Source organism: Zosterops lateralis (genome assembly GCF_965231275.1).
Source record: "Zosterops lateralis genome assembly, chromosome: Z".
Taxonomy (NCBI): domain Eukaryota; kingdom Metazoa; phylum Chordata; class Aves; order Passeriformes; family Zosteropidae; genus Zosterops; species Zosterops lateralis.
Window position 1 is genome coordinate 2,356,431 of NC_139800.1, and position 26,038 is coordinate 2,382,468.

General features: G+C 45.8%; 3 protein-coding genes across 3 annotated transcripts in view; 2 read left to right on the forward strand and 1 right to left on the reverse strand.

Moving 5' to 3' along the window:
* Positions 1-1,819: 1,819 nt before the first annotated feature.
* Positions 1,820-5,125, forward strand: IER3IP1 (immediate early response 3 interacting protein 1). Its single transcript, XM_083883904.1, has 3 exons — positions 1,820-1,982; positions 3,422-3,523; positions 4,362-5,125. Exons 1-3 carry the CDS (start codon positions 1,892-1,894, stop codon positions 4,415-4,417), a joined length of 249 nt encoding a protein of 82 aa, XP_083740030.1. The 5' UTR covers positions 1,820-1,891; the 3' UTR covers positions 4,418-5,125.
* A 2,646-nt stretch (positions 5,126-7,771) lies between these two features.
* On the forward strand, positions 7,772-21,845 carry HDHD2 (haloacid dehalogenase like hydrolase domain containing 2). Its single transcript, XM_083883792.1, has 7 exons — positions 7,772-7,977; positions 10,682-10,787; positions 12,928-13,136; positions 15,375-15,459; positions 18,583-18,799; positions 19,543-19,606; positions 20,766-21,845. The coding sequence occupies exons 2-7, from the start codon at positions 10,687-10,689 to the stop codon at positions 20,867-20,869; spliced, it is 780 nt and encodes a 259-aa protein (XP_083739918.1). The 5' UTR covers positions 7,772-7,977; positions 10,682-10,686; the 3' UTR covers positions 20,870-21,845.
* Positions 21,846-23,961: 2,116 nt separating this feature from the next.
* Positions 23,962-26,038, reverse strand: part of KATNAL2 (katanin catalytic subunit A1 like 2) — a gene marked incomplete at both ends in the record, with an annotated part of 28,388 nt that continues 26,311 nt past the window's right edge. Inside the window, 3 exons of the mRNA XM_083882945.1 lie at positions 23,962-24,101; positions 24,432-24,534; positions 25,488-25,650. Coding sequence (XP_083739071.1) covers positions 23,962-24,101; positions 24,432-24,534; positions 25,488-25,650 — 406 coding nt within the window. The remainder of the gene's footprint in view (positions 24,102-24,431; positions 24,535-25,487; positions 25,651-26,038) is intronic.

Below are 26,038 nucleotides of genomic sequence, written 5' to 3' on the forward strand. Positions count from 1 at the left end.
AGCCAATCGGACTGGAAGAGGCAAAGGGAAAAAATATATCTATTTATGCATCAAGAACTACACTGGGATAACTGTGTAACTACAAAACAGGGATAACTATATAACTACAGTAGCTAAAACAGGGATACACTACCCCTGAGCTCCAGTTAATCACAAAAGTGATTCTTTTGTTATTTGGCTGCACAACCGCCCAGAAAATGTGATCAACCCGGTTAAAAAGGTAATTGTTTTCTTTTGGATTCTGCAGAATTACGTGTTGGACAAACAACATCTGGGATCTGGGATCTGGATTTCCTGCTAGAAACCTCAATGAGGATAAAAGAAAAACCAATGTATTGAGGAAAAAAAACACGTATTGAGGAAACACACGGGAAAATTCTGCTGTCCACAAGACTAAACATTATAAACTCATGTATTTTCTCATATGTAGTGTTTATGGGGTGTTTTTTTTATTAATTCTACCAGTGTTGGGCTGTGATGATGGATGTCCATGGGAGCTGCCCCACGCTGGGCGGTGTCTCCCACCTGGACACGCCACATTCCCACGTTCCCGACGGAGGAGGAGGATGAGGATGAGCCTTCCATTCCCGCTCTGAACCCAAAGGCCGCCTGCTGCTCCCCACGGTCACAGCCTGCGCTGTGACATCCACGGGGCTCCCAGAGATCCACGGATCTGGGAAATCCACGGGGCTCTGAGGGACCCACGGACCTGAGAAAACCATGGGGCTCCAAGGGATCCATGGAGGTGAGGGATCCACGGATCCGATGGACCCAAGGGGCTCCTAGGAACCCATGGGGATCCGAGGGATCCGTGGACCCGGGGGATCCACAGGGCTCCACGGGCTCCGTGGAGATGAGGGAGCCACGGAGCCAACGAGCCCAAGATGCTCTGGCAGATCAACGGGCCCAAGGGATCCAAAGGTCTCTGAACGAGACTCGAGGGATCCACGGCGTTCCAAGGGATCCATGGACAGAAGGGATTCACCGACCCGACGGACCCACAGGGTTCTGACGGGACCACGGCGTTCCGATGGATCCATGGACCAGAGGGATCCATGGACCCAACAGACCCAACGAGCTCCGAGGGACCCACGGTGTTCCCAGGGATCCACGGGCTGGAGGGCTCCACGGGGCTCCAAAGGATCCATGAGCGCGAGGGATCCGCGGATCCAACGGACCCAAGGGGCTCCACGGAGTTCCGAGGGATCCAGGGAGCAGAGGGATCCACAGGCATCCAAGTGATCCACTGACCAGAGGGATCCATAGAGCCAACTATAGACCCAAGAGGCTCCAAGGAATCCCAGGCGCACCGAGGGATCCACGGGGCTCTCGAGAGATCCACCGGCACGAGGGATCCGCAGGGTTCCGCCGGACCCGAAGGGATTTGGGATCCCGAGGGATCCGCGGGCGAACCTGGAACCGCACTCGGCTGCCGGGAGTTAAAGGCCACGCCCCTCAAGCCACGCCCCCTCATTAGCCACGCCCACTGGGTGGGCACAGCGCTGCGGGGAGGCCACGCCCACCACAAAACCCACGCCCCAATTGGCCTGGTGCACCAAGCCACGCCCCTACTTGCTCCGCCCTATAAAGCTCCGCCTCCTCCGTGCGCGTCCAATTAGCGACTGCAGCGGCGAGGCCGCGCCCCCAGCAAGCCCCGCCCATGAGGGGGAGGCTCCGCCCCATCAAGCCCCGCACACTCCCTCCCGTGAGGGGAAGCCCCGCCCAATCAACTCCCGCCCCTGAGGGGAAGCTCCGCCCCATCAAGCCCCGCCCAATCAACTCCCGCCCCTGAGGGGAGGCTCCGCCCCCCGCCCCGCCACGTCTCTCTCAGGCGCCGCTCCCGCTCCCGCTGCTGCTCCCGGTGCCGCTCCCGGTCCCGCCCCGCCGGGCCATGGCGTTCACCCTCTACTCGCTGCTGCAGGCCTCGCTCCTCATCGTCAATGCCGTAGCCGTGCTGCACGAGGAGCGCTTCCTTCGCCACGGTGAGCTGTGGAGGGCCGCCCGGCCTGGGAGCAGCGGCGGCGGGGGAGGGGTTTGGGCTCCGGGGTGGGTTTGGGCTTTGGGGATGAATTCCCGGCTGCTTCCGTCGTACCTTTGTCTCTCTCTTTTTTTCTCCCCACACAACTGTCCATTTTTCCTGTCCGTTTTTAACTGTTTCACGCCCCTTCGTGCCGCGCCTCGGAGTGTTTTGGTGTGTCGTGCAAAGGTTTCTTTTTTCTTGTCGTGTCTGGTGCTTGATGAGATGGCGCCTCTCGGCCCGTGGGATTCCCAGGGCTGGGCATATCCTTGTCCTTCAAAGGAAGCCAGAGCCCTGTGAAACAAAAATTCCACCGGCAAAAATCTGCAAAGCCGTGGGAAAAAGAAAAAAAAAAAAAAAAAAAAAAAAAAAGGCCAATGATCCACGGTTTCCTAGTTTGTTGGTTTTGGAGAATCCCGACTTCTCCACGTCAGGATTTTTCTCAGGAGTGCAGAAAGGCATCTCTTTGTCTTTGCTTCAAGGGATCTGCTCAGTTTGGGTTTGGGCTTTGCTTTTGCTCTCCTGAGGAGCAGCTGGAATTAAAAAAGGGAGGTGTGGGGATTAGTGGGATGGGTGAAGCCACTTGTGAGCCTGGTGAGACTTGGGAATACAGCTCCAGGCTCATCCCGGTGGTGGGATGAGAGAACTCGCCCACCACCCTCAGTTTGCTGCCAGGGAGGTGAGAAAGGGAGAACAAAAATCACTCAAAAGTGGTGTCTGGAGAAAGAAATGCTCAGCTTGGGCAGTGGAGCTTGGGGTGTTGAGAGCTCTGCTCCCCCAAAACGGTAAAGGCTGCAACCAGCAGGTCTTAGAAATTCCTGGACACGTCCCTGGTCCCGTCATGCTGTGTCTGGGCGTCTGTTCAGGACTTCTGTTACAGTCAGAAAAGTTGCCAATATTTTTTTTTCCCTCAAAACTTTTAATTATTTTTTTTTTTTTTTTTTACAGCAGTTGCAAAAATCATCTCCCTTATTTCAGAATTTGTGCTGGCTGTTTGTCTCTCATGTGGCCCTTTCTCAGTGCTGAAGCATCATCACTTCACACCCAGCAATCATTTGCAGTTATATTTTCAGGACTATGAACAGGTCACACTTGTTTTAGGATTTATTTTGACAGCTATTTTTTTTTTTAAGCCCGGATTAACTCAGTGTTATTTTGGGCACGCAGGGAACAGTGTTGTATTAAAAAGGTGACGGTTTTCTTTAGAGAAACATGGATTTGTCATCACTTAATGTGAGGTTTAAGACATTAAAATATGTCAGTGAGATAAGGCTGATTGGGCTGTCTGCCTGTGCTGATATAAACTACATTCAGGATGGATTTGCTGGTTAAAATTGCAGCGTTTGTTGTGTGGTTTTGGGGTTTTTTTCCCCTAACGTTTGTGTCTGTTTTTATGTGACCCAGTTGGCTGGGGAAGCGACCAAGGGATTGGAGGATTTGGAGAGGAACCAGGAATTAAAGCACAGCTGACAAACCTCATTCGATCAATACGAACCGTTATGAGAGGTAAGGGCACAATATTCTCTATTATTATTATTATTATTGCAGTCTGTAATGTCTTGTTCCTGCACTAATCTGTCCTTCCTCTGGGCCTGGACTGTCAGTAAGAGGGTGCAGGCCTCACCTAAAGTGCCCTAATTCTGGTAAAAGTGCAAAAACATTCCCTGATTCTGGCTTGTGTTTCTCCTGCTGAGCTTTTTGCATTCCCTTGGGGCTGAGTTTATCAGCTGGGAGAAAGCTTGGTGTCAATCCCCTTGTCTAAATCCAGTTTTATGGGAAGTGCCTGTGAGGGAAATGTAATTCCTGGGTTTCTGAAAGGCCAGCCAGGCTTGTTTGCCTCAGAAGATGAGGAGAAAAATATACTTAATTTGTGAGTTACTGATAGTTCTTCTTTATGAAGGACACCAAAAATTCATTTTGCAGATGATGATGGAGAGGGAGTAACAAATCTTAACCTGTCTTGCCTACCACTGAGTAAACCCCAAAACATTTATTCTAAAGCCAAGGATAGGGACTGAGTTTTAGATGGTTTACTTTCATTTGGAGAAAAAGTTATTTGTGTTAAAGTTGAAACAGAACTAAAAGCTCTGGGTTAAAGTTAAAACAGGCTGTGGAAAAGTTTCTGCTGCTGCTTTCTACTAATGTCTAGTGTCCTAGGGTTTGAGCCTGGCTTCTTCCACTGGTCACAACATTACATAGGAAAATTAAGAGTATTTTTAAAACTTTGGCTGGTTCTGCTCCTTTTCCCAAGCTGTTCCTCCAGGGTTCTATGAATCTCTATCATTTTGTGATGTGGAAGGGAAAATTTTCACCATTAATTTCTCTTTTTTTTCCCCCTCTGCAGTGCCATTAATAGCCCTGAACTCCATCACAATTGTTCTCCTCCTGTTGTTTGGTTGAAGACACCCCACTAAGAAATCCTTTGGACATCCAAAGAAGCCAGTTGCTGACCACCACTGCTTTTGAGTTTTTTCTGGGATCCAGCATGGTTTAACTTGTCAATCTGACACTCAACTTTAAAATAATAAAAGACACTGTTTTTATTTATCCCATTTCCTAATGTTCCCTTTGCAGTTTCATTAAAGCAGGATCATGGGATCAATGCAACAACGCTGCAAACACGTTGGACTGTGACCAGTTCTGTTCCTGCCTGATCATAGTGTTGATTAATTATTAGAGTAAATGTCATAGGATGTTGCAGTGACTGGCAATGGGATGCAGCTTTTAAATGCCTCGTTACTCAGGGATGAATTTCCTTCAGTACGCTCTCCAATTTGTTTTTAAATTGAGGAAAACAACAATGCGTTTGTTTTCATTCCAATTACTACCACGGAACTGTTTAGGAGGATATGGATTAGGCTCTGGAAACGTGTTATAAAGAATACTTGTTGTTGTAAAGGATTGAAGTCCAGCTGTGATATGGAGTGAGATAAAACCAGCTGGGTAAAGTCCTGATTCAGGTTAACATTGAAAGTTGCATTTTCCTGCTTTGATTGGGGATTTTTGTCTTCAAATCAGTATTTCATACTGATGGTAAAGTCAGTTGATAATAGGTGCAATTGCAGTGCAAAATTGAAAAAATAAAATTTAGGAAAAAAAAAAAAAAAAGCTGTACCTAAAGCTAAGTAACTCTGTGTTAACTTTGGGGATATTAGTGATTAACATTTGTTACTCTTCTGTCAAGAAGAGTATTGTTGTTATACTTTTTAAGATATGTATTAAACTTCTGCGTGGTGATTACTGTGACCGAAGTGGGGAACCATTTGTATTCTTGAGCTTCCTGGGAAACGTGGGAGGGGAATAATACCCTGTGCTTTTCAAATGCATTACTTTGTGAAAAACTCGCGAATTTGCAGCCTCTTCTGTTACTGCTCCTTCCCCTGCCCTCCATCTTCATCATCATTTGTTAAATTAACGGCTTTGAAAGTGCAACTCTGTGTGTGTAACTTTGCGGTTCTGTCGCTTTTCTACCAGTCTTAATTGAGACAAGACTGCTGAGATAGGTCTGGATTGGAAAAGGTGATTCTCATGTATCTTTTTAGAGAAGATTGAATTCTTTGTTTCTCTGCTAAAGTCTTTAATTTTAAAGAGGGGAGGCCAAGGGAAACTTGGCAGTTTCATTATTTTAAAGCAGCTTTGTCAATCATCTCTTCTCTGGACGTCTTGATAACTAAAGCAAACGCTGTTGTGTATGAGGAACAGTCTGTAAAACATGCAAATGCATTTAATGATCTTCAATCACAGTTTTTTCGCAGCATAAAGTATATCCAGGAGGAGAGCTTTCTGTTGTTTCCTTTTTTTCTTAGTGATTTTTGTAAATAAATCCTGAATTTCCAAGTTAAACACTCTCTTTCCTAACTCTCTCTCTCTGTACAATGGGGATATCTCAAAACTCTGCTTCATCCCGTTCCAGATACCAGAGTTACTGCTCTTGTGTGAAATGTGTAATTTTTTCCTCATCCCTGTGGCACTTGTCAGTACCATCTCTCTCTGCTGTGGAGCTGTATTTGGGTTTATGTAGCAAACCCAGGAATCTTGTCCTGGGGCAGAGCAGGATCCTCAGGATCTTTAAATTTTAAAATGTGTGGATCTGCTGGAAGTAATTTCTTTTTGATGGTCTTTGTGTCAGAGGTGATGAAGGTACAGCCCTGGCTCAGTTATTTTCACAGATCCGTCTTTCGTGGGATACGGGGCAATGTGTGTGTGGAACACTTTGAAATTCCTGTGAAGTTTTTTTTTTTTGGGGGGGAAGGAAAGCGGCGGTTGATGTTCGCTAAAATAAAACCCGGTACCGAGAGATTGCGAGCAGCAGCTTTAAAATAAAAACGGGTGAAAAGTGATATTTTTTTTTTTTTTTTTTTTTTTTTTTTTTTTTTTTTTGGTCCTTGCTGTGCTTCCAGAGGGGGCTGCAGGGCACGTGCAGGGAGCAGTAGCAGCGAGAATCCCGCCTTGGAGGCAAAACTGGGACGAGTTTCAGCCAGCAGGTGAAAAATAGCGATTTTTAGTGGGGCAGAGCCGAGGATTAGGTGTGAAAGTAACGGGCAGGGAGAGGGGACAGACTGGGAATAACCGGCTGCTGGTGTCTGCTGGTGTCCCCTCGCGTGGCTTCCAGCGGCTCTGGAACAGCTCCACAGATAAAACTGCCAAAAAAACCAAGGAATGTGCAAAATAAAGTTATTCTGCACATAAAATTCGTGTTACAAAGATATGTAAACACATAAAAATGTAGAATTATAAATATACGTATTTATACATGGATATAATAAGTAGATTAGTAGCTATGGACATATTATGGATGTAATTTAAAACATTTAATTGCAGATATATAATGGGAATAATTTCTTCCCAATATCCTATATGTGTATATTTATATATAAGTATATATTAGTTCTTAGAGATATATTATGGATATATCTATATATGGATAGGTTAATCGTATTTTGTATATAAATTATTATATACATGTGTACATATATATACATATTATATATTATATATACTATATATTACATAGTGTATTATATATATATACATTATATATATTATATATGTGTATAAATAGATGTACATTCATGATATCGATATATGGATACATTATTATAGAAAATATCTATACAGGGTATAATATACCCATAATATACAGATTATTGATACAGTATTGATAAACGGTTTAGGGATATCCATAATGTAGGGCTACAGATATAAACACGTCCCTATAGGATATAAGGGATACAATTTACACGATTTATGATCATATCCACATAGGCTATGATTACAAATTGTACGTATAGGATAAAGAGGCTGTAACTAATGGGGATATAAAGGACAGAACGGGTACAATTTATACAATTTATAACCATTCCCATCTCACGGCGCGCCTGCGCCCTCAGGACCCCGCGGGCTGCCCCGCGCGCTGCCTGTCGCGACTGCCGGACACCGCCGGGCCTCAGGCCCGCTGAGGGCTGAGGTCGGTGTTTATTTATGACAATAATCATTACATTCTATTGTTTATTTGCTCCGGCGGGGGTGGGGGGGCTCGGCTCCGTCAGGACCCCGCGGGCGGCGGGAACAGGTCGGTGCCGGGGGAGCCGCGTTGGCAGCTCCCCCCTCTCCTCCGTGTGGGCGCGTCCGCCGCCTTCCGCCGCCAACGGGCGGGCGGAACCATCCGCGTCAGGGAAAGGGGAGCCCGGCGCAGTGGGGACTCCCCCGGCAGGGAATGGGCCGGGCCGTGTGCCCGGTGTGGGCCGGCGGGAAGGGGCGGTACCATCCGCGCCAGACGGGGGTTCTGTGGGACGGGCGGACACATAACCTGTGCCGTCAGAATCCTTCCATCGAGAGGCGTATATAACCGTATATATTTTTCTAGAATATATCCCTCTTTCCCTTAGGTTGTGTCTTGTTGTGTTCCTCGTGTCCTTGTCCCACAGACCGAGGCTGGGGGGTCCCTTTGTCCTGACAAGGTGAGTTTTCTGTGGGATGTCATTAAGAAAACGGAGGTTTTGGGAGCATTTTAGGACTTCCTTGGCGGTTCATGAGCTTTTTCCTTAAAATTAGGCTGTGCTGGAAACTGGCTCTGCAGACAACTTCCAAATTTCCCAGGTACACTGTGAACAGGAGGACTGGTGGAAATGTAGTGTAAAAATAAAATAAGAGTAATAATAGCAGTAATAATAATAATACAATAATAACAATAGTAATAATAATAATAGTAATAAAATAATAATGGTAATTTCCGTTTAAATTGATGAAGCTCCTTTAGGAGTTGTTTTCAGCTGTGTGTCATTAACACTTAACTTTGGCTTTTGTATCAATGGATATACAGTAAAAGAAGCTTTTTTTTTTTTCTTTTTCTTTTTTTTTCTTTTTTTTCTTTTTTTTTTTTTTTTTTTTTTTCTTATTGCAGAGAACTAGCAGGAATAATGGTAGTGGAATATCAAATTTTCCTGTTGTGTGTGTGTGTGTGTATTGTGTACATAAGACACAGGACCATTTATTAAACTGTCTGCAGAGATAAAACTGACAGATTTATTAGAGCAGGTTTCAGTCATGGTGTTGACTGCTCTGTGTGCTTTTTTTAAGGGCAAACATGCCACATGTTGTCTGTAATCAAACCAGCTGAACACAAAATTGTGGCCACTTGTAGGGCTGGCACATCCCAGAGTGGTTTGGGTACAAGGGACATTAAAGCCCATCCAGTGCCACCCTTGGGACACCTTCCACCATCCCAGGCTGCTCCAAGCCCTGTCCAGCCTGGCCTTGGACACTGCCAGGGATCCAGGGGCAGCCACAGCTGCTCTGGGCACCCTGTGCCAGGGCCTCCCCACCCTCACAGCCACCAATTCCTGCCCCACATCCCATCTGGCCCTGCCCTCTGGCCCTGGGAAGCCACTGCCTGTGTCCTGTCCCTGCATCCCTTGGAAACAGCCTCTCTCTGCTTTTTCTGTTGGAAAGCCAAAATCAGATCACCCCAAAGCTTCTCCTGTATAATCCCAGCTCTCCCAGCCATTTCAGATGGTTGTTGTCTAAGGAACAGGAGTAAATCTTGCTGTGTTGGAGCACTGTTGGGCATTTTCTGGGAAACGGCTCCTCTGATTTGTTCATGGAGCAAAATGCAGCTCTTGCAGCACACAGGAGGGGAAATGATTGTTTCTGGAGACAGATCTTTAGCCAGGTGACCCAAACATCACCTCTCTGTTCCTCCCCTGGTGCCTTTACCCTTCAAATGTTGGCTTTTGTTTTGTGTTGAGTCCGTGGAACCACAAAAACTGCCTGGCTGTTCCTTTTGCAGGAGTATATAATGTCCCTTTGAGGTGCTGGATGTGCATGAGCCCTGAGAGCTTCCAGGCTAAAAAAATGCCAAGTCCTGATTGTCACCACCTCAGGGTGGCTGTGGTGTGGGCTGCATCACCCCAGGTCTCCCTTGCAAAAATAAAATTGACGATATCCACTTTGGCAGAGCATTTTGAGCTTTACAGCCGGAGCTCTGCGTCTTTATTTTCACTGTTGGTGTTGCTGAAATATTCTTGCTGAGGCTTTGAGCCAGCAGTCTCACACCTAATGACCCTCTCCCCAGCACTTCTGAGTGGTTCAGAGAACTTTATTCTGGTTTGTTTTGATGCACTTGAAGAACAAACAGCACCTGATTTCCACAGAGTCTTGGGAAAAAAAAAAAAAACAAACAAAAACCAAAACACCACCCCATAATTTCCATAATTTGTTTTTTAATATATTTTATATTTTTTTAAATTTATATATATATGTTTTATATACATTTATATATATATATATACACATTTTAATATATATACATTTTTTTATATAAAATTTTTATATAGACATTTTTTATAATTATGTGGTTGTGGTCTTTTTGTTTGGTTTTTTTTTTAATCCTGCTTTTTATCCCCCAATCCAGAGGGGCCCATTTCATACTGTGAGTGCTGCTGGCAGCAGTGAGGTGCTGTGGAGCCCCTTGCTGTCTGTGAAAAACAAGCTTCACTTTCTTGGTAAAATTTAAAAAAGTTTAATAAAAAGACAGTTAGGACACAGAATAAAGCAAAATATGGCCGGGTGCTTGGCATTCAGCACAGGGCTAACTCAGAAAACATTTCTTTATATGCATCAGCATGTTGCATATTCATAAACCCTCATGCCTTACTCAAACATTCCTTTGAGTTTAGATGTTCTCTTGGTTTTAGCCCCCCAACCTGCCCTCACTCCATCTTGCAGATCAACATTTTTATTTCTGCTTGTGGCTCCATCCTGGAGGTTAAATCTCCTTGTGGCTCCGTTCTGTCGTCCCACTCCCAGATAACAGAGGATCAATAAATTCTTCCTTTGGGTTTCTCTTGTCACCATTGCCTTCATCCAGATAGGATAATCCAAGAATGTGGTGTGCTTCCTGATTATCTCTACCATTCTCTGAGTTAGCTACATGGGAAAAAAAAACCCACAAAGCATTCTACATATCATGCTATAACCCAAGAAATACATACATATATATATATATATGCTATTTCTAAGTGTCGTTAATAGCAGAAAATAAACTATATTCATACAGTAAAGTTTTCTAGTGTTATAAATATAGTATTTATTTCAATATTTGCCAGAAGTCAGTGATACAAGGTGTGCCTGTAACAGTGTCTGTCTCCCCTTTGCCCGCGGCAGGCGCGATGTCGGCGCGGCGCGCGCTGAAGGCTGTGCTGGTGGACCTCAATGGCACCCTCCACGTCGAGGACTCGGCCGTGCCAGGAGCCCAGGAAGCCCTCAAAAGGCAAGTTTCCCCTTCCCTTTTGTTTTAGGAGCCTGTCAGAGGCTGCCCCGTTGGTGCCAGGGGCTGTGTCAGTGCTGTTTGCACAAAGGGGTGAGTGGGTGAGCGGGGCAGACACGTGGCTGGATCCTTTGCCCTGTGTTGGTGCCAGGAGAACTCAGCAAAGGGTGGAGATATTGGTGTCACCTGAGCCCCTGCTGCTTTCCTCAGTGGCTCTCTCTGTGTTTTCTAAGCCTTTTCTGGGTGTAAAACCCCCAGAATTCAAGGTGTCTCCGTTGGTTCACAACCGTAGCCAAAGTTGAGTTTGGGTGAATTACCCCAAAATCAGTTCAGCTGAGCTGTTCCTCGGGGCTTTGTTTAACTACAGGAACCTGATCTCCTCTCTTTTAGATCTGTGCTGAGATAAAAGTGGGATAACAGAAAAGCTTGGTCTAGGGAGCAAGGCAACCTCTGCAGAGTTCTCATTTCGTTCAGACAAGGCTTTTCTCAGTTATTGCTGTTTTTAAAGTTTCTTTCTGCTAGGTAGACAACCCTTTTTTTTTTTTTTTTTTTTTTTTTTTTTTTTGTAGGGATTTCAACACATTAATAAAGCAGGACAGTTTAGTTAACTTTTTCTCTTGTGGGTCAAAGGGTGCCTAAGGACACTGAGGCACAGCAAAATTATTTATTCCAGCCAAGTCAGTGGTGAAATAGGACACACAATCCTGGGAATATTTGTGGTGTTTTCCTGGAGAAGACCTCTTGCAATGGACAAGGAAAAATCCCACAGTGATAGGTGATACTGTGGTGGATGAAGAAGGATACTTTAAGATTCTAGGGCACTAAAGATTACTCAGGATATAGGAACAGAACTGAACTCTCTGCTGGAGCTGAAAGGGCTGCTAAGGGTTTTATACAGCTGGACTGTTGCTCAGAGGAAAAGTTCACAGAGGGATTAGGAAGCTGCATTTCCCACAGGTGATGCCATGGAAATGATTGTGTCCTTAAGATGTAAAATTGCAAGGAAGTGAAAATTGCTTAAACACTGGGCACTCAATCATTTCCCTTTCACTCACTGCACTGTGTTTCCTGCTGCAGGGAGAACTTGTGCCAGATGAGAGTTAATTCTTGAAAATCCATACAATAATATAATGTGCTGTCACAGGTATGCTGAGCAGGTGTCAGAGAACAGCCAGGTCTTTTGGCTCAGAGGTTTGAAAAAAATTATCTCACTTTTTCCTGCCACTCCATGTGCCTGTCCTTCCCAAAGAGAAGCTGGAAGGAATGGGATGCAGCTTGCTTAGGGAACAAATGGAGAGATGCCTGTTTTAGGGTTCACAGTTCCCTATTGATGTCCAGAGGGAAAAATCATATTAATTCTTATTTTATTATCAACCAGGACCTTTTTTTACCAGCTCATAGCTGTGAAGGCTCAGTCTAAAACAAGAGATAAGCAGGAGAAGCTGCAAGCAAGTCTCCAACTTTTTTCTGATGTTCTCCACACAGTCCTGATGCTGTGTTTGTTCCTATAGCAACAGAGAAAGTGATGGTGGGGGAATAATTAAAGGGAATGCTGTTGAAACTGTCACTTATAATTATTTGATTGTGTGGTAGCATTTGCTGTCAGCACAGGGCAATAACGGGGTTTTATGTGGTACTGGCGTTCCTCAGGAAAAGGGGAAATGGCTGCAGAAGCTGTTATAAAACCACCACCAAGGTAACACAGGCTCCTGGAGCACCCTGAATGAGCCACAGCTGCTGAGAAATTCACCCAGCAGCGGAGTACAACACGTTAATTCAGCAACAAGCTTCTTCTGTTTGCTTATTTTGATCAAGAAGCGGGACTGGCTTATTTATTGTGTAGTTAGAATAAAAAGCCTTTTCAAATTACTTATCATAGACGTGCTGGCTGAGAAGAGGGAGTTGGAATCACTGTTTTCCTCAGGAATTTTTGTGGTGGACGAGGAAGAGGAGGGGAGGATGACTTGTCTTGGTCTGGGAGGTGCAATTCTCTCTGCCTGTTCCACATCACACGACTTTTTATGTGGCACCAGTGTTCTCTTTTCACCTGCAGCCTTTCAGGCCTGTTCTTAGCCCCAGAGAGCAGCAGAGCTGTGAGAACAGGAGCAGCCTGTGCCCAGTTTCCCCCTCTGTCTCCCTCCAGGCTGCGCAGTGCCCCAGTGACCGTGAGGTTTGTCACCAACACCACCAAGGAGAGCAAGAGGGACCTGCTGGAGCGGCTGACGGGGCTGGGCTTCGACATCGCCGAGCACGAGATCTTCACCTCCCTGACTGCAGCCAGGAACCTCCTGGAGCAGCAGCAGGTGAGGCCCCTGCTCCTGGTGGATAACAAGGCCCTGCCTGATTTCACAGGTGAGGAGCTCAGGGAGCAGCTGGTTAATGAGCAGCAGGTAGTGGGCAGCTCTCTCAGTGAACTCGATCGTCTATAGACCAGCAGCTGTGGTGGAGCCTGAAATGTGGAATTTTGCAGGGTCATAAAGGGTCCTTTCTTCATTTTAAATCAAAGATCAAACAGCCTGAAGTTGTATCTTCGTGAGGAGCAGTGGAAGTGGCAGTCAAGGCCTTCAGATAGTCAGGAATTCAGGTAAAACTCAATACTTCCCATTCATTTCCACTGTAAAATATGAATAGTTATCACCAGGTCATTGGTGCTTTATTGGACCTACCAGTGCTGATTTTTTTTAATAGCAAAGATGTGTCAATTTGTGCAATACCTGACTTCCAACAGAGTTTTTGCTCATAAAGAGCTGAACAAGCAGTGTGTAGGCACACACAGCAGGCTGTTTCTCTGTTAACAGATTATTATTAAATGCAAAATCTCCAGGCAGTTATTGCTTATCTTAAATTGAACATTTAGGTTTCACCCCACGTGCTTGGATACCTTCACTGATGACAGAAGGTTCATTGCCCTGACTCCTCTAAATTGTCATCCCTAAAGACTTGGCTAAAACCTGCTTTGCTTTCAGATGCTCCCATTTCCCTCTCTCACCAGTAAGGGGAGCAGAAAACGATGTGTTCTCACTTGGACATCAAAAGTTACAAAGATACCTATACTTTTAACATATTCAGAGTTTAAACTGTATAGTGTACACTCAGTTTTTTTATTTAAAGTCAAGGCAGCAGGAGTGTGGATGGCTTGCCTTAACCTTGCCTTACAAACTGAAATCTTTTGGCTGTGTCATTTAAGTAGGTTCTAATCTTGCCAGGATCTAGGAATTTCCTGTTAAATTTTGTTGCCATAGTCCGGTCAGAAATTCTCAGAGAGTTCAATGTTGAGGAGAAAAGCCTCTGCGAGAGCAGTGAAACCTGGTAATCTGTTCTACTTAACATCATATCCAGAGAAATGTGCCCCCAACAATATTCTGTATTTGTGCCCCCAGGAAGGCTTTCCTGGGTGAGAAACAGCAGAGGCAGCAGCTCTTTCACTGACAGCATTTAAACCAGCTCATTCTCCATGGTTTTGGGGATCTTCCCGTCAGTTTTTCAGGAGCTGATGTTAATTTTGTAAAAGTTGGCACAGAGGTATCCTGAGGGCACGTTGGTGCATCATCCACATTGTTTGGGTCTGGAGTGGTTTGTTTGGTTTGCTACAAGGGCTTTGGCTCACATTTCCTTAGTGCTGCTCTTGGAACATTTAAGTGCAGTGGAGAGTGCTTTAAATTCCTGTTAGTGGCTGCTATTGAGCTATTCTTGGCTAATGTCTCTGTTAAAGTTGGTCAGAGGTGGATGAAGGAATCCTTTGCCTGGTTTAAGGACTCAGATGCTTCCGGGCAGTGTCACAAATCCACCTCTGAGGGGATGTTTTGCTGGCTGAGCCACCTGAGGGACAGGCAGCACGAGGCCTCAGCCAGCAGAGCCAGCCAGGAGCTCTGGTTGTCCTGGTAAAGGTGCAGAGGGTGTGTTTGAAGGTGGAACAAAATCCTCATCGAGTGCAGGATGCAGCTGATAACATGGCACTAGTAAAACCCTCCTGCTGGTGCTACTCTGCTTCCACTGCTGCTGCTGTCCAGGGGTGAGGCTGCAGTGGAGCTGTTCCCAAGGGCACTGATCCACGTTGGGAAAAGACCTGCCAGAAAAGCCCAAATTAATCTAGGGTAACAACTTCTGTGCCATGCTGCAGTACCATCTTTATTGTCAGAATCAGTCTGATGTGTGGAGCAAGTCAGTGGAGTTTGCTGTGACTAGAGGGAATAGGAAAACTGGATGGGATTCACTTGGATTCCTGCTTTGCTGTCTTACAAAGCACATAAATATATGTAGAGAGGGATTCTCAGATGGCAAGGGGTCGTTCAATTAAAAGAGGGATTTTTGTGTCCTGCTGCATTTCAGTAGGAGTGGTGGCAGAATCATCCCACAGCTGCTGTTAACACTGCCCAGCTCCTGGAGGATGGAACAGTCTGGATAGACCAGACCCTTTTCCACAGAAAAAAAAGACATCCACAGATGTCTTTGTTCATCTATAAAAGACATAAACCAGTCTCTGTGATATGACTGTGTCGGGAAATGCTTGTTTTTGCCTTGAAGTGATTAAATGCACTTTGCTGACTGTGGGCTGCTAAAGGTGAGTTAAATCCTGTTCTGGTTTCGCAGGGATTGGCACGGATAACCCCAATGCAGTGGTGGTGGGACTGGCTCCTGAGCACTTCCACTACGAGATGATGAACAGAGCCTTTCGGTAAGGCAGCCCCTGCCAGGGGGGAGTGGGGACTCTCTTGTGCTGGGCTCTCTTCTCTTTCTGGGAAGAAAAGGGTGGTAGGAATATCACACATCATGCAGCGTGTGAGGGAGCCACTAGTCTTGGTGGATTTGGGTTCTTCACCAGGATCTTTGTGCAGTCCAGACCTCATTTTTACAGCTTTCAGTCTAAATAAACTCCAGAAGGGCAGTCACAGCTGTCACTGAGGGGGAAAGTTAGCAATTCATCAAGGGGAAATACACAAAACCAGGGATGTGGGGAAGAATTAGCAGAATTATTTGGGTTGGAAAAGACTTCAAGCTCAACCTTGCCTGACCTTCACCTTGTCACCAGCCCAGAGCACTGAGTGCCATGTCCAGGCCTTCCTTGGAAACTTCCAGGGATGGGAACTCCAAACCTCCCTGGGCAGCCCCTGCCAAGGCTGACCATCCTTGACATGGGGAAATTCCTCCTCATGTCCATTGTGTACCTGCCCTTGCCCAGCCTGAGACTGTTTTCTGTTCTCCAAGAGGAGAGGCAAATTCCCAAAGCCCAGCCTTCAGAGCCTGTGTGCTATAGAGAAGGAAATCCAGAATTTAAGGCAGATTATTCCTTACCTACCTAATGCAGGATATCCAGCAGCATCTTCTGAAGCATCTTTTGTTCAGGAGTGGCCAGCACAACCTGCCAGGCCAGGTGGACTATGGAGCTGATCTTGAGTGTTTTATTTTTAATACTCTTTTTGCCTCTAGGCTAAGCAGTAAGTCAGATAGATTCTACCTGTGACCATCCATGAGCCAGGCTCAACAGTGTGTGCAGAGCCATGTGTCCTCCTCTCTGGGTCTGGCTTGACTCCACACTCTTGATTTTAACTTGAAGAGCCTTCAGCTTTCACTGGATGTGAGCCTGTAGCTGAGCTGGTGTTGTGTGTGATGAGCCCTTTCCCATTTTTGCTCACAGGATGGTGGCTACCATACAGTTTTACACCTTGAAATCTGGTGGAAACCTTGATATCAAACACCTTAACCTGTCTTTATAACCATAAAATTCAAAGAGAGAGTATCAATTACTGCCCACCAGTGTCTAGGGAGGTTTCCTGGGGTAGGAGGCCAATGCTGTTCTCAGCTGCTGCCAGTCCTGTGTTACATCAGCAGATGTTCACCCAAACTGACCCTGTCTGTTTTGTTAATGAACCTTGCCAAAGGAATTGATTTTGGAGTTTTACTTTAGGTCATGAGTGGACTCTTAATTTCACAACTGCATGAGCTTAACCTATTGAGTATCCCAGTGCTTACATCATTCTCCTGATTTGTATTTCTGTCCTGAATATATTTGTTGTTGAATAATATCCATTGTTTGCTTCAGGCTGAAGACCAGGACACTTAAAAAACCCCAGGATTGGTTCTGTCTGACCTATAACATGTCATTGATTTGTTTTGGGTATTTCCCCCAGTCCTCTGTAGGGGATAAACTTGTTCTGTTAGGCTTGATGGAAACACTGGTCACTGGCACACTCTCTTCTTGCCCTATTCCTTCTCCTTTACTGCTCAGATAATTAAGTCACTTGGGATTTGCATTGAAAATGGAATTGCATCGGGACTGCAGAACTCTGAGGTGAATGATTAAATGCAGGTATCTAAGCACAGGTTCCTGTGTCTGGGCTGGTGAAATGGGCTCTGGAGGGATAAGGGAGGCACTTCAGGGCATGTTTTTACCTAATAGTGCTTAAAATAGGACAGTTGAACTGTGCCCTAGGAGTGCCTTTTCCTCTGCACCAACTGTGAGGAGCCCAGGCTGACTAATTACATGGTAGGCAACTATTCCATTGACACCCAACATTAACTTAGGTAAATCTAACCCAACATGAGTCCCAAAACGAGGCACACAGAGTCTGGCCGTTCTCCAGGCACCACTTCAAATGACTGAGACTAAATTTCTCTTCCCGTGTGAGTGGGATTTTGATGCCACATTTAAAAGAATTCTCTCAGGTGAGATCTCTCCTGCAAACTGCTGAACGTAGTGGTTGTGGTGATGTTGTCAAATTAAATTTTTCTGTGTCCTAGAGGCATTCTCTCATCGTGAACATGTCTGGCTGCTCACAGAAACACAACCCAGCTCTCTTCTTGTTCAACTTGCTTTGGAATGCATTGATTCAATAGGAGTGTTTTGTGATAATTAAGTGAAATGAAATATCATTTATGTCCTGCTCAGAGCTTCCAGGCTCCTCTGCAGACATCCTCCAAGGAGAACCCAGCTCACCTCAGCCAGCCTCTTACAACAGGGGCAAAGCAAGACTTTGTTTTCTTAAATGGTTTTGTTTTGTTTTGTAGATCAGGGTTTAAGGGGAAAATGAATCCTCCCTTCTTCCCTGAGAATAACAGCCAGTGTTTTACACTGTAGTGGTAAAGATTGGAATGACCTGCATTGCCTGGAGAAAGTGTAAAATCAAAGGGAAAATTTGGTTTGGCCGTCCAGATGGTGTCTGGAGGGCTCTTGTTTCACTGAAACTTGGGAGGAGAGGACTGCAGAAATATTGCTGTGCTTGACCAGGAGCATTCCTTTAGTGCAGCACCTGCACAGCTTCCCTTTGCTGCAGGACAGGGGGATGCAGTGTCTGCTGAGGAAAACCTGCAGGGCACGTAACAGAAATGTGAGAATCAAAGAAGAGGTGCAGATTCTGTGGAATGGAGCCTGCTGAGACTCCCAGAGATAATGGGGAAATTCAGAGGGACATGAATGCATCAAAAGGCTTTGAGGTTTTTTTAATGTAACTTGTTACTGTAATTCTTTCAATACTAAAATATAAAGGTCAATGATGCATCCTGTACCTGTAAGAAATTCTTCCCTGTGAGGGTGGGGAGGCCCTGGCACAGGGTGCCCAGAGAAGCTGTAGCTGCCCCTGGATCTCTGGAAGTGTCCAGGGCCAGATTGGACAGGGCTTGGAGCAGCCTGGGATAGTGGAAGGTGTCTCTGCTCATGGCAGAGGGTGGGACTGGATGAGCTTCAAGGTCCCTTCCAACCCAAACCATCCTGTGATTGTGTGAAAGCCACTTGAGGCCTTCAGTTGTAAAAATAATTCCTTTAATATAATTTTTGTACCCTCTTCTTTCATTCCTTCTTCAGGTTGATTTTGGATGGGGCGCCTCTCATAGCCATCCATAAAGCCAGGTATTTCAAGAAGAAGGATGGCCTGTGCCTGGGACCTGGACCTTTTGTGACAGGGCTGGAATATGCCACAGACACCAAGGCCACTGTGGTGGGGAAGCCAGAGAAGACTTTTTTCCTGGAGGCTCTGCGGGGCACGGACTGTGCCCCCGAGGAGGCCGTGATGATCGGAGATGTACGTGGCACAAATCCCTCCTCACCTGCCCAACAGTGCAGAGCTGCCCTCCCTGGTGTGCAAAGAGGGGTTCAAAGGATGTGACTATCAGTTCTGGAGAGAAAAAGGAGCTGGGGAAGGGTCTGGAGCCCCAGGAGAGGCTGAGGGGGCTGGGAAAGGGGCTCAGCCTGGAGAAAAGGAGGCTCAGGGGGGACCTTGTGGCTCTGCACAAGTCCCTGACAGGAGGGGACAGCCGGGGGGGTCGGGCTGTGCTCCCAGGAAACAGGAGGAGAGGGAATGGCCTCAGTCTGGGCCAGGGAAGGTTTAGATGGGATATTAGAGAAAAATTCTTAATGAAATAGGATTTTTAGCACTGGCACAGATGCCTAGGACATTGGTGGAGTCCCCATCCCTGGAGGGGTTTAAAAGCTGTGTGGATGTGGCACTTGGGGACATGTGTCAGTGGTGGCCTTGGCTCTGCTGAGGAATGGTTGGACTCAATGATCTCAGAGGGGCTTTCCAACCTAAACAATTCCATGAAAGTCCACAGGATGTAGTGTGTAATCCACGGGGTTTTCTCCCTTACTTCAGTCACTATTTGATCAGGCACAGAGCACACAGAAAACCTCTCCTGTGACAGTGTAACCACTGGGGTAGCTGAAAGCTCTGACTCTTGTGTCGCTGCTTTTAAGTGATGTGCAGAGCAGAAGAGGTTATGGAACTGTCTGTGCCCACTAACCCCCTGCTTTCCTGCTGTGTCCCAGGACTGCAGGGATGATGTTGGTGGTGCCCAGCAGGCAGGAATGCGTGGGATTTTGGTAAGGACAGGTAAGTACCCAATGGATTAATAATTTCAGGAGACAGTGGTGCCTTCAGTGATCTCACCTGAGCCCTGGGGCCAGCCCACCCTCCACATCCCTGCTGGGGTGGGGCAGGGGCAGAAGCAGCTTGTCAAGCAGAACATTGTGACAACAGGGCTGGACACAGCACAGAGCCCCAGCTGATCGCAGGGGGACCAAAGTCATACATGGAGACAGCTGCTCTTTGGAGGTGGGAATTTCTGCTCTGACTCAAAAATCCAGAGCAGTAGTCACAGAACAGAGGGAACTGTGACTGTCACATCTTAGATTGCCAAAATCAGTCACAGCAATGTAACCTCTGATCATGCAGGAGCTGCATTCCTCAATAATTACACAGGTCGTTATAAAGGTAATTTTGCTTTGTATGAAAGTGGAAGCTGGAGGGATTGACAGGAATTGTTTGTGTTGTTGATGGACCCACAGACTGGGTAAGGTCTTTTTGAGGTGGCAGCTGCTCTTGCCACATAGTGTGATATGTTGAAAATTAAGGGAAAGTAATCCTGTTTTTCTTCAGAAGAGTCTTCAGAGAGGCACTCTTCATCAGGAACTGTAGTGATAGAAAAGGATTATTTGCTTCAAAATGAAAGACATGAAATTTAGGGTTTTTAGCAAGAAATTCTTTCCTGTGAGGGTGGGGAGGCCCTGGCACAGGGTGCCCAGAGCAGCTGTGGCTGCCCCTGGATCCCTGGCAGTGTCCAAGGTCATGTTGGACAGGGCTTGGAGCAACCTGGGACAGTGGAAGGTGTCCCTGCCCATGGCAGGGAGTGGAGTGGGATGAGCTTTAAGGTCTCTTGCAACCCAAACTGTTCTGGGGTTCTATGACTACTATTATTATTATACTATTATTATTAGTTCTATGACTATTATTATTTTAAGAACCTACAATATGGACATTTGCCAGTACAGCAGAGTGAACTGGTGAAATTAACACTTTTAGTTCAGAGCTGCCCCTGGAGGAGTCTCCAGCAGGGCTCAGCATTTGTTCAGGGAAGCCTTGTGGGATGATTTTGCCTAGATGGGCATTTTCCTGGTTGGTCCTGCTCTGACAAGGCTGTAATTTTAAAGAGGACATAAACAAGGTACTCAGAGGAGTTTGGTAAAGGGATCTTTGTGTTAATCTGTTACAGGTAAATACCGTCCAGCAGATGAAAACAAAATCAACCCGGCTCCCTACTTAACCTGTGAGAATTTCCCAGAGGCAGTAGAACACATCCTGAAGCAGATGCTGTGAGAAAGGGAAGAGCCAGCTTGAAGAAACATCTGTTTCACACCATTTCCTTCATTCTTGCTTCAAAAATCAAGGTCTCAAGATCAGTGCATGGCATGGCATCCATCAGAAACCACCCTGGGCTGTGAGGGGCAGGGGATCCATGTGAGCCCACCACGCACAGGGAGTGTGGCACTGTTTTCTTACTTTCACTTCTCAAAGAATACCTGATGGAAAGCCTTGTCTGGAAAATGTCACCTTCTGCAGAATAAGTTAAACTGAAAACATGCACTGAAACAGTCAAGTAAATAAAGCTCAAACACCAGCAGAGCCTCAGTGGGTCTGTAATGATTTCACTGATGTTTCTGCTCTGCTCTGACTTAAAGGTAGAGATTATGCACGTTTAGAAGTGACTCTTAAATGAAAATATCACCATTGCTTAATAATAACTACTGTGGCTGTCTTTCATTAGAGCAGATCCTGTTATTTGCTTTTCAAATTTTACATAAAATTAAAAACTGTCAGCATTTTACAGATGTTTTAATTAGATGCTGTTATTAAAAAGAATGATACAGAAACAAAACTCTGGTATTAAATGCCTTAGAGACTGTGACTTTTTAAAATTAGGCTTCAGCAGGGTCCTATTAATGCTACAGTTGCAGAATTTCACTGTTGTTGGGGATTTTTTTGTTTCTTTTTAATGTTATGGAAAAAATCCTTCACAAGCCATGGGGACAGATTCCAGTTTTTACAGTTGGTTAGCAGAGCTGTAAAATGAAATTTAATTCTGTAGCATGCAATGCTTTTCCTGTGCACTACATCCCCCAATATGAACCAACTTTGTAATGATGGTAAATGGCTTTTCTGGTCCATTTGCAAACTGTAATAATCAAAGTCCTTTACAGTTGTTTTACAGTGCTCCTGTGTGTTAAATTATTATATTGTAATTATGCATTACTGGAGTATTAACCTTATTGAAAATACAGTTTTGTGTTAATGAGCCATGCTCGTTCTTGTTAAACAAAACCACGGTGATGAATGAATTCCTCACATGTGACAGTGTCTCTCTGCAGCCTCCCTTAGTGGGTAGTTACTGTGTTCAGATTTAGTCTCTGCCAGGAACAGGACGGGTGCATGGAGGAGATTTTGCAGTAAGAAACACAATGAAGAATAAATCACAGAACCACAGAATCATTTAGGTTGGAAAAGTCTAAGATCACTAAGTCCAACCATCCCCCAGCACTGCCCAGGCCACCACTGACCCGTGTCCCCAAGTGCCACATCCATGTGGCTTTTAAACCCCTTCAAGGATGGGGATTCCACCACTGCTCTGGGCAGCTGTGCCAGGGCTGGATGATCTTTCCCACAAATAAATAATTCCAAATATCCAACCTGTACCTCCCTTGGTGGAACTTGAGGTTGTTTGCTCTCATCATGTCACTTTCTGCCTGAGAGAAGAGAACTCTGAGGAACAGAAGCCATTTTCAGATTGTGTCTGTGGGCCCTTGTACTGCCAGCTTCAGTTCTGCATAAATTCACACATCTGGGTTTTGTGTTCCAGCAATTCTGAATCCCTGCTTGGAAGGATGTAAGGGAGGTCTGTGGCCTGGGGTGAGGGTCAGGTGCAGGAGGTGGGAGATGTATCAGCAAAGTTCTGTGAAGACATTTGTCCTTTGGAGACTTCCAATAATGTGTGACTGATGCAGGAATTAAAAGGGACTGTCAGTGCTTCAGAGGTCCTGGAAAGCACAAGCCCTGGTGCTTGGAATGCAGACACACACCCAAGGGAAACAGAGGGAGAACTGCATGGAGGGGAAGTGCCAAGAAGGAGGGTGAGAGAGGGCAGTGATAGGACCTGGAGCCTGAAAAAATGCCATGTTGGAATTTCTGATGAGAAGAGGACACGTGGCAGTGCTGGCTGCCCACCTGGCCGTGTGTGTGAGGACAGTCCATTGTGGGGGACAGTCAGCACTGCCCTGCACTGCTCACTGCAGCATCCACGGGGCAGGGCAGGGTGACACCCTGAGCAAGGGACCAGGAGCAGCTCTCCTGAGGCCAGGCTGAGGGAGCTGGGGCTCTTCAGGGTAGTGAAAAATTATCTGTCCCTGTGAGCAGGGAGGGTCAGAGCAGGGCCAGGCTCTGCTCCAGGCCCAGCTGTGGCACCACAGGAATGGAGAAGGACTGAACTCAGGAATTCCCCCTGCACAGGGGACACAACTTCTGCCCTGAACAGAGACCAGGGAGGGGTGGAGTCCCTCACCAGGGATATTCCAGAGCCCTCTGGACACAATCCTGTGCCCTGTGCTCTGGGATGGCCCTGCTGGAGCAGGGAGGTGGCACCAGATGTGAACCCTCTCTGGTGCTTTCCAATCTGACCCATCCTGGGATTCTGCAGTTCTGTTTTATGGCTGGCTGCAAACTACTGGGTAGCCACCAATATAGTTTCTAGTTAATTATCCTAGATTTGCTGATTTTCTGCAGTTTTTCTCTAACTTCTTGCTTTTTTCACCTTGGAAAATACCCAAAAACAACAGGAAAGTAACACACTTCAAGGCTTTGAACTCAGCTGAAAGTAGTGACAAACTAGCCAAATTTACATACCCTGCTAAGGTCCTGAATTTTACTGAAAACTCCTATTTTGTGTTTTATTAACAAGAGTGTAGATCTCTGCTGGGAAAGCTACACTGACTCTGATGCTCTACTGAATGTCAGAAATTGAGAATTACACTAATTGTCTATTTCCTTTTAAACTTTGCTCCAGTTCTACTCAAAATCTGTCATGAATAAAAGACCGAGAATCAATCAATCTTTTAACTCTTTATACATAAAATTAAGGCTGGAGGCTTTGTTGCATAGGAGCTTCCATCACATTAATTCCAAGAAGAACTTTTTTGAACAAAGAATAACCACCACCCCTTCACCCACCCTTTCATTTTGAAAGTAAAGATTTCCCTCTGTAAAGATCAGAGTAAAGATATTTTGCAGTAAAGAACTGCATTTTGTCCCTTGAAACAACAGCAATTTCTTCCCCCTCACCATCTGATCTTTCAGAGGCCACTTTGGATGGCAAATGGCTTGGAGGTTTTTGATTTTGGGTTTGGTTTGGGTTTTTTCTGTCAGACTGACTCAAATTCCCTCTGCCAAGCCGTGTACTTCTGGCTGAGATTCTTTGCTGATGGCTTGGTGTGGGTGATCACATCCAGGAAATCGGCTGTTGTGATTGTGTCCAGCTCGATCGTGGCCAAGTTACTGTTACCTAAAGACAAGAGAATTGAATAAATCCTGTTACTGTTATCAAAAGGCACTCTTTTATGTCCATGCCTAGTTCAACACTTAATGTAGGAAAACAGCAGATTAAATGTAGTGAGATAAATTAAAAATTGTATTTATGCTGAGAGCACAGATAATGACATCTTCAAAAGAAGCCCTGATTTTTAGAAATTTAGAGGGTTTGGAACTGTAGAGTTTAAAACTCTTCCAGGCAGATATCAGAGCTCCACCTGCTGGAGTTAGAACGTTCGTTCCAAGAGTTACAGCAGGAAAGCAGCATTTCCCAGGCTGGATTCTCTGCTCAGAGCTGAGGTACCTGGCTGATGATTTTCAAGAGCATCGAAAATTTTCCTCACTGGTCTCATGGCTGCCTCCTTGCACACGAGTTTTATGTCTGAGCCAGAGTATCCATTTGTTTCCTGTGATGGGATCAGAATGATGCATTACAGCTCACAAATCAGACAGAAACAAAATTTACAGGCCTATATATTGTGTATGTATTTATATAAATATTTGTTAAGTCTATTGCCGTCTGAAATATACACAGAAGCACACAAAATCTATTTTTTTTTTTGTACTGTCCCCTCAATATTATATGGCTTAATGTTCTTTGAATGCCTCCAATACCTCATAGGACCAAGGAAAATAATGGGCATTTTCTTACTAAATGCCAGTTTTCTGTAGCTCGGATAAAACCCACCTTTCTGAGCCCATCCTCAGCTTTTCTGTTAATGAAGTAAATGTATTTCCTTATGAACCCAGAACTGAGCAGTATTGTCTCTGTAAACAGATGTAAGAATCTCAGCTGGGTAAACTAAAATATTTAAGGGCTGGGACCTTGAGCAACCTGGGCTAATTGAAGGTGCTCCTGCTTACAGCTGGAGGTTGGGGGACAAGATGATCTTTGAAGTCCCTTGCAACACAAACCATTCTAGGATTCTGTTTCCAAAGAATCCAGGATGTGACAAAGGGCTAAATGAAGGAAGCTGGGGTATCTAGTGAATCTCTTTGCTATCAAATGCTCTTTTTTGCTGCAGCAGTGGAGCTGTGACAAACCCTCCCTACACAATTAACTGTTCATTACCCTGATGAATTGGAAGTGCTCCCAGCTTGGTGAGAACGGCAGTAAAATCTGCTGTTGCTGGAAGCCTCCCTGTATTTAAGGCTGAGGATCTGGCCCAGCAGAGAGGACCAGGACACACCATTTTGCAGGCAGAGCTGTGTGAAGACAGCGATTTCCATGTGTGTGTGCCTTGCTCAGTGTCCCTGCAGTGTCTGCAGCCTCAGGTGAGCTGAGTGTGTGCCCAGCTCTGTGTGACAGCCCCAGCCCTGGGTCACACCGTGGCCCAGGAGCACCTGCAGTGTTGCCCACCTGGCTCAGCAGGCCGTAGTCCAGATCTGTCCTCAGCTTCACCCCGCTGCCGTTGCTCAGAGGGGGCAGCCAGTGCTGGATCATCACCCTCCGTGCCTCTTCGCTGGGCAGGTCCACCAGGATCCTCTTCTCCAGCCGCCGCAGCATGGCCGGGTCCAGCTCCCTGCAGGAAGAGGAGGAGGAGGAGAGGGAGAATCACCTCGCTGAGGAGACCTGGCTTTGACAGCAAGATCCTCGCCTCTCCAGCTGTGCCAAAATAAAGTAAGTACCCAGTGTATTCCTGTTCAGTGATATGCTACTTGTGACACCAATGATAACAGTAACAATCAGAAGTTGCAGTTTCCATCCCTCACCATGGAACTCCATCTGCAGCATCTCTCATCAGCAACAACCTCTCCCTTTCCCTCTCTGCTATTAAGGAGTCACGACAAATTGCCTGTCTGGGGCACTCTCAGGACTAATTAATTGCTACTTAGTAAGGGATGCTCAGTAGGTATAAAATCCAGATTGGAGGTCTTGGATGTGTGGCTGTGTATTATGGCAGAACAGGA